This window comes from Adiantum capillus-veneris, chromosome 29 (assembly GCF_014529385.1).
Source record: "Adiantum capillus-veneris isolate H3 chromosome 29, ASM1452938v2, whole genome shotgun sequence".
NCBI lineage: Eukaryota > Viridiplantae > Streptophyta > Polypodiopsida > Polypodiales > Pteridaceae > Adiantum > Adiantum capillus-veneris.
This window is the reverse complement of record NC_140959.1, coordinates 12,644,195-12,652,285: the sequence shown is the minus strand read 5'-3', so window position 1 is coordinate 12,652,285 and position 8,091 is coordinate 12,644,195. Positions and strand designations below refer to the sequence as shown.

General features: G+C 41.5%; 1 protein-coding gene across 1 annotated transcript; it reads left to right on the top strand.

Moving 5' to 3' along the window:
• Positions 1-4,613: 4,613 nt before the first annotated feature.
• On the top strand, positions 4,614-5,991 carry LOC147418772 (histone H3.3). The gene is made up of 3 exons (XM_086506369.1): positions 4,614-4,771; positions 5,301-5,468; positions 5,587-5,991. The coding sequence occupies exons 1-3, from the start codon at positions 4,700-4,702 to the stop codon at positions 5,755-5,757; spliced, it is 411 nt and encodes a 136-aa protein (XP_086362495.1). The 5' UTR covers positions 4,614-4,699; the 3' UTR covers positions 5,758-5,991.
• The last annotated feature ends 2,100 nt before the right edge of the window (positions 5,992-8,091 follow it).

Genomic DNA, 8,091 nt, shown 5'->3' with positions numbered 1-8,091 from the left:
TTCCCTACCCTCATTCCTCGCTAGCTCTCTCCACCTTTGAAGGTGTTTGAGGCCTTGGGACTGAGGCTTGGGATAGTTAATGCTTTCTACAAGTATATGTTATGCTTGTGATGCATGAGGCTTTCCATCTTCATTGCATCACGTAGGTCACAAGGAACACAAAGATTATATTGTACCAAGTCTCTCTTGATGGGAGAAACTATAATACAAATGCCTATTGGAGGGGGGACTGGCTCCATATGAATCCAGTTCTCAACTATTGTCATGTTCTCTAAACTCTCTCTCTTGCAAAAGTATTGTTCATGCCAAGTTAACTAAGTACCATGTTTATATTGCTACCATCAATTAAGTTCACCCACTATGCTCACAAAGTAATCTCTCAAAAGTGCTTCACCTAATTTCCTAATTCCGCTACTCTCAAAGTTCATAGGCCATTTCCATTACATAATGCCGTGCCAAAATCAGTCCCCCCTCTCTCTTGGTCAACGCCTCTTGCATTTTACTCATGTTGGCACCCCATTGGACCCTGCAAAGCTTAGCCAATGATAATTAAGAAGCATAAGTGATAGCCTTGTGATATGTGTCCCCCTTTCCCCTGTTGTGAGAGCTTTAGGTAATTAATTGATGCAATTAAACTCTCATTGGTCCTTAGTCTTTTGGCCAATAGGAATCAGACAAGCCATTGGGCTGTTGAATGCTCATTGGACCCCTTGGGAGACTGTCCAATAGTCTTCTAGAGAGCTTAATTTCTATTGGTTCTTTTATCAAGAGTTTTAAAATGAAATAAACTAAATGTACTCTAGCCTAATTCTCATTGGTCCACCTCTATGGCCATCCAATGGTAATTAAATGCATCTTGGGGGAAACTGGCCTGGGGAGCTAACATGTGTCCCCTATTTCCTTTGTGTAAAGGGAGACTGCTAGAGTGTGTGTGAGTTTCTCTCTCATCCCCTACTAAAAGTGCTCGCCCCCTCCTATCTAGGGATATGTGAAGACTTTTTGGTCTTCACATAAGCATTCAATATTACCTAGAATTTGACCATTGGACACAACCTTTGAATTTTGGAACCTTAGCATTTTGAAAGTCTTAATGGACTGAACCTTAGGGTCTTTGAAGCCCATTATTGCACATTGTTCTTTTGCAGATGGCCCCCTTTTGGATCCCTATTTTCCCTCCTTTGGATCCCTACTGTGGCTGGTCTGCTAGCTTAACCAATATTCTAGCTTTTTCTCCTCTGGTACTTCCCCGTATTAAATGATCAGTTTAACACAAGAAAATCATTTAGGAGAATTAGATATTAGTTATTACGACATTACCTCTCTCTTGAAATCATAGTCGTCCTCGACTATGGGGTAGAGAAGATACAGCTTATTCATTAGTCCTTTTCCTAGCGGGTAGAGGATCCCTATTTTACCCTACGACATCGTTCGAGAATGGATGACTAATCCATTTGGTGCTTGAGAGTCTAAGCTGCCGCAAGCATGCCTGCGCATTAATCCTATCAATCTTCCATAGTAGAGTGACAAGCTGTACTTGGTGTTTGGGAGACGTCGTCTCCGCAAACTTGATCCTAAGCATGCATGCTACTTAACATTTGTACACAATAAGAGAAAGAGAGTCTTATAAGACAAAAACTTTGTTCATTTTAATCATTTGTACATTTGTTTACTCTAGGGAAGCATTGTAAGCATTGACAAGGTTTAGGTTATCGTTTAATTGTATGCCTTGCATCCATCTAGTATCTTCAAAAGGATAGTTCTTAAACTTAATAAGATACCGTCGGATAATATTACCGCCTCTCAATACCTTGTCTTCATATCGGAGAATGGACTCAGGCTACAACACCTCTTCTTGGTCCTCGATCTTTGGTGGGTCTTCAATAGTTGGTTCGTGAGGTGGCTCTCCTTTATAAGGCTTTAATATGCTCACATGGAAAGCATTGTGTATGAGCCAATGACTGGGCAACTTGAGTTGATAGGCCATCTCATTGATTGGTCTAAGAATCTGGAAGGGACCATAGTACCTTTTTGCTAACTTAGCATAGTACTTTTGGTGTCCCGTAGGATTCTTGCTCGTCGTGTGCCTTAATCAAGCCTTGGGAAATTTAAGCAAGACCCAATCATTTTCTTTAAAGGCTTGGGCTCTTTTATGCTTATCAGCAACAACCTTTTGCCTTTGCTGTGAGATAGAGATAGCATCCTTAATCTTTTGGAAACATTCTTGTAGGTCTCGGCTATACTCTTAATGGGCTGAACCTTAGGGTCTTTGAATCAGCCCTAAGGTCCCGTGTACTTTAAGTATAGTAGGAGACTTCTAGAGTATAGCCTAAGGTCCCGTGTACTTTAGGTCTTGTAAGTCTTAATGGGCTGAACCTTAGGGTCTTTGAAGACCATTGTTGCACATTGCTCTTTTGCAGATGGCCCCCCCTTTGGATCCCTATTTTCCCTCCTTTGGATCCCTACTGTGGCCGGTCTGCCAGCTTAACCAATATTCTAGCTTTTTCTCCCATGGTACTTCCCCGTACTAAATGATCAGTTTAACATGAGAAAATCATTTAGGAGAATTAGATATTAGTTATTATGACAATAGTGACGTGTCTAAACACATTTAGGATCACTGGGGCATTTTTTCCCTCACTAGGAGGGTTTTCCCCCCGTGCTTGTCATCATTCTAGGGCTATCCATCTTTCTATTGCACACTAAGTAAAACACTCTCTGTTGTGTACCTTGAGCTTCCTTCGTCTTCTCCAAGCTGTGTTTGTTTTCTTGCAACCCTAATTCCAACAATTTACTCGTGCCAATATCTATAATCAAAGAATACTTTTGCTTATGTCTTAGGATAAATTAACACATTTTAAAGTAAAAACACAAGTCACGGACTTAGCTCAAATTTAATTCAACTGGGAATGTGATGCTCTCTCTTGAGAAACACTTACTCCACATCATGCTCATACATTTTTGGAGAGGTAAGGGGCCTTTCCATGGACTCGATAAAATGCAATTATACTTGGCCTTTCAAAACAATTCTAGTACTACACAAAAAGATCGACTCTATAAGATGCAATTATATTTGGCCTTTCAAAACAATTCTAGTACTACACACAAAGATTGACGATACTTGCAAACAAAATCTTCTTGCGTTTAGGAGCCACTGTGTGATTTATGAGGCCATGTTCTTGGTTGTTGAGCCCTCTACGTTTGAAAGGCCCTCTAATTGCCTTAAGGCTGGAAATACACTACATATGGTTCCACCGCATGTGTGACAATACCTACAAATTAGAAGTGTCGCCCACATCTCGTGGTTCATCCACATCAACAAGCTACATGTTGGCTTCTTCTAAGTAGGACTTTGCAAATAGAGCTTCCTAGGCACGACCCTATCATTGGGTTGTTGTGGATGTCTGGCTCATTTCCTTCACAAATTTTGTTAAGTTTGACAGGTAACATGGGCATTCCATGGTGAAGCATGATTTTCTTCACCTTTCTTGTTACGTATGAGGTGTAATCCAAGCTTTTCTAAGCTGAAGCGTGGGCTAAATCTCGGAGGATATAGGTATGGACCTATCAACTACAATTTCTAAGAAGCACAGAGATTGTGTGCCACTTTATAGTTGTGTCCTGCCTAGAGCATGCAGGGTCCATGCTCTCCAATCATGTGAATTCATGGTCTCACATAGATTTTGGAGCACGTATAATGGCTCCACTTTTGCTATGTAACCCCCTACAAAAGACGACTCATAAACGAAACTTTGTAGAGCATCGAAGTTCTCGTTCACATGAATAGAAAATGGCAAACACATAGTTCACTAGCAGGGAACCACAAGACAAGAAATCTGAAGAAAAGCACCCTGCAATTGAACCGTGGGAGCGTGTGAAAGTGCTTATAGCACACCACTATACCAACCACTCCAAACCCCCTCAAGTGTTAGGGGGATGGACCTTCGAATGTGTGCCACTTTACACGTTACAAAGCATAGGCTGGGTTCAGACTGAACCGGCGGAAGAAAGAACTCTGTGCAAATCTACCGCCGCCTAGTGTGAACGATGTTGGAGGAGGAACATCGAAAAAGAGTCAGGCGCGCTGAGAGAGGCCATCAACTCTTCCGGGGGGGGGGGGGGTCGGAAGAAAAATGGAGGGCCTGGAGGAAGACTGCCTTGACTACGACATGGAGCCTTCACGCCCCTATGCATCTCTCTTTCGTCGCCTAGTCTTAATCGGCCCATAGAGATTTCATGATGAAAATGTGTGCCGTGAAATTTCAAAGATTTAATGTTGTTTACCCTTTTGAGTGTAAGATGCTTACACTGCAAACTCAAAGGAGATTCGAGAAGCTACCCACGTGGCTCATCGTGATTGGAGGTAGTAATCATCGTGATTATAGTGTATTTTTTGAAGGATAACTCACCCGTTGGTATTTTGCCCGTCAAGAAAAATAGACCTGGTCAAGCTAGGCAGGTTTCGCGGGCTCCCACGTGGGACACTTACCCCCGAAGCCAATTCAGTATCCACCAATGGCCAGAGTTCGCATGGATTTTGTGTTTCCACTCTTTCAGTTTGAACCGTTCGATTTAAAAGATACTTGATGGTCGGGATGATTTGTAAAAATCCTGTTTGGCTTGGGCGGTTAAATGGCGGGGTATAAATTGCACCATCGCGGCGCCCTCCCCTTTACGATACGTTCGAGTGCGGAAAGAAGCCATGGCTCGTACTAAGCAGACTGCCCGCAAATCTACAGGAGGGAAGGCGCCAAGGAAGCAGCTTGCAACAAAGGTATTCTCTTAGCTTTCGCGCATTCTCTCTCTCTCTCTCTCTCTCTCTCTCTCTCTCTGTCTTTTTCTTTATGTGTTTGTTTCCGTCTCTGGGGGCCGGTGTTTCTTTGCTCTGCGCCTAGAGTCTGAGACGTGGATGTCTGATGTTGTGCCTGATCTCTTGAATTGCACTGAAGTTGCCTTTCTACTACTCCAGTCTAGTAAGGATTCATCCTGTGTATCTATGCCTTACCACTCTGTGTTTGCTCATGGCTCTGCACATTGTTGGTGACTTGTCCTTGGATCTGTTTGTTCTGCATCTTGAATCTGAGATCTGTCTCTTGTATTGTACGGAAATCGTGACTGTTTTGCCTTCTCGCAATGGTCTGTGCTGAGTGTCAGTTTGGATGGTTTCCTCGAAAGTTCACCTTTTTTATTACACTTGATAATTTCATGTGGGTTTGAATTGCGTGCAATCTTTGTATCTCTTACATGTAGTGTTTCTAATCCTTTGTGGGATTGAGTTGTTCTAACTTTTTGTGTTTCCATAGGCTGCTCGCAAGTCAGCTCCCACTACTGGAGGAGTTAAGAAGCCTCATAGATACAGGCCAGGAACTGTTGCCCTGAGAGAAATCCGAAAGTATCAGAAGAGTACTGAACTCCTGATCCGCAAGCTGCCTTTTCAGAGGCTTGTACGAGAAATTGCTCAGGATTTTAAGGTATTGTCCTGTCACCAGTGTATGGTGTAGATTATAGGTATGAGGTGTAGGTTATTTGCTGCCCAACTCGAGTCCTTATCTGGTTTTGAGTATGATTATGTGTTTCCTTGTTTTGCAGACAGACTTACGCTTCCAAAGCCACGCTGTCCTTGCTCTTCAAGAAGCAGCAGAGGCCTACCTAGTGGGGTTGTTTGAAGATACTAATTTGTGTGCAATTCATGCGAAGAGAGTTACGATTATGCCAAAAGACATTCAGCTTGCAAGGCGTATCCGTGGTGAACGTGCGTAGGAGTGGAAGTCATTGAGATGATTTGTGTAGGTAGGATTCTGATTTGGACATATTGTTACTCAAGGCAGTTTTGGAGTACCCACTCATTGATCTGAGTTGGTCTCCTTTCCTTTTGATGTCAAGGCTGCAATGTGTTTTAGGCCCGTTGGTCTATGTACTTATATCCTTAGATTGGTGATTTCAATTACGTTCTTTTAACACCTCTTTAATTTATCTCAAGTTTTACAAGTGATTTATGAAGCTGTGGCCTGTTTGGATGGTAGTACCGGTCTTTTATTTATTGGGTTGAAACTCTATTTGTTGTTTTGGGAGGAATGTGAAAGCCACCTTTGTGGATGGGGCTATGTTGTAAAAAGTATTATGCTGAATCAAGGCTAAGCCTAAGCATTATGATAATGCTTAGGCTAAGGCTAAGCCCAAGCTTAAAGTAATTATTGATTTCAGCATTTCTGAAAAGTGTACATTCTATTTGTTCCTCTCAATGGGTACGCACACGAGCGTCTGGAAAAAAATTGTCCTGTGCACAGAAAGATGTGCATTGCATTGATATATATGACACGAATATGGGTGCTATGAATTTGAACATATGAAATTGTGTTGGCAAAATCCTTACAATCTGCTGTACTGTAGAAAGCCTATTCCACTCTTTGATTTTGTGCACGAGAGAACTCTTGCCATGTCAAGACTTTTTTATCTAGTGGAGAGCTTTGTAGGCTGGTCACATGCTGTATGGTTTGATGGAATTAGTACTCTTGCCATGTCTGATTAAGGTGATAATCACCATTGGAACTCTTGCCATGTCTTAGTCATAATCAATGGAATTTGGAATTTGGAATTAGTACTCTTCATTGAGGTAATAATTTGGGCTGATTAATGAATTTTGATGTTGGCGAAACTTGTCCATGACTGCACATGATTTGCTCTCCACCATTGAAACGACCATCATTCATTTACCATAACCATTTCATTTTCAAGAGGTAGCCGTGGGAAGGTAATAAATTGGGCTCCTTATTAAAGGACAACGGCACTTGCAAAAACTTCCAATAGGTTGTGCTCGTTATATTATAGGTTGTGCTCGCTAAATAATGGAACTTACAAAATAACGTTGACCATATATATATATATATATATATATATATATATATATATATATATATATATATATGGTCAACGTTATTGTACACAATAAGGCCAAGAAGTAAGATGTGAGTAAGAAGTGAGACTTCTGATGTGCGTGTCCTATTTGGGTTTTAGGACGAAGTTAAATAAGTCTCAACGGAAGGGTGAGTGGTGGAAGAGAAGTTGGGTACAAAGGGAGAGCATCTCGGAGCTTTATGTTGGAATTATAAGTACGACTACTCTATACTACTAGCCCTACTTTTTTTATATTCAATTAACCGCTGAGATTTGTTCTTCTCTCTCCTCACGAGTCATAATGATTCACTACCCTTACAAAAACCTCCATCTAACCAAGAGCTGTTTTTTTAGCTCAATGAAGCAACTTTTAAATTAAGAAAATAAAAAGTTGTGCTTGTCCTAAGCAGATAGTGCTTGTTACATTGCCTAGCCTTGACCACCAATGCTAGCCCTGCCCACAAGTGCTTGCTTCATGCTCTCTCTCTCTCTCTCTCTCTCTCTCTCTATGTGTTACAACTTGGACATAAGGATGCTAGTCTCGCTTTCTTGCGCATCCCGCAAGATTTGTCTCCGGCTTCTTTTTTGAGAAATCGTAGCACCTACCCCTTGGTAAAAGGGGAGTGGTTGGATGGTGTGGTGGGGTTGAGCTATTTGAATGAGGGCTAATTGGAAAAATTTTAAACTTTGTCGGGCGAGTGGTATATTTTTGAAGTTGGGCATGCTTTGCATGTGTCCTTCCATAGGACCACCCTCCTTGCTTGTTGCGGACTAGGCATTTTGTGCAAGCTTCCTTCTAGTGTAGGATCACTTTGCTTGCTTGTTGCACATTGCTCAACTGTCCATTTTTAACTAGTCTTGCTTGGTGGGCCTATGTTGTACATAATTTGATAGATCTTGGAGCGCAGTTGGTTAGTTGGTTGTCATTGTTTTTGCCTTGGGTTTTATTGTGGTGATTCAAGAAAATGAGTAGAACCTATTGATAGGCACCAATAGTAGTTTAACTTGGGACTTGATGAGCATTGGAAAGAAGCAAGTTGTGTCCTAGAGTCTTTCTTATACGACAAAGAGCTACTAAAGAGGGTAATTGAATTGAGCAAAAGGGTTGCAACTTAACTTACTTTGGTAGTTATTTGTAGATTGTACGATTCAATCCAGTAATATTGACCATTTAGTCTCTAAATTGTGGAACTATTTTTG

What these genes read in the sequence shown, in the direction of transcription:
- LOC147418772 (XM_086506369.1), top strand. Translation starts at nt 4,700, where the DNA reads ATGGCTCGTACTAAGCAGACTGCCCGCAAATCTACAGGAGGGAAGGCG. An exon ending in GGAAGCAGCTTGCAACAAAG is followed by an intron (nt 4,772 to 5,300) that starts GTATTCTCTTAG and finishes GTGTTTCCATAG; the next exon opens with GCTGCTCGCAAGTCAGCTCC. An exon ending in AAATTGCTCAGGATTTTAAG is followed by an intron (nt 5,469 to 5,586) that starts GTATTGTCCTGT and finishes CTTGTTTTGCAG; the next exon opens with ACAGACTTACGCTTCCAAAG.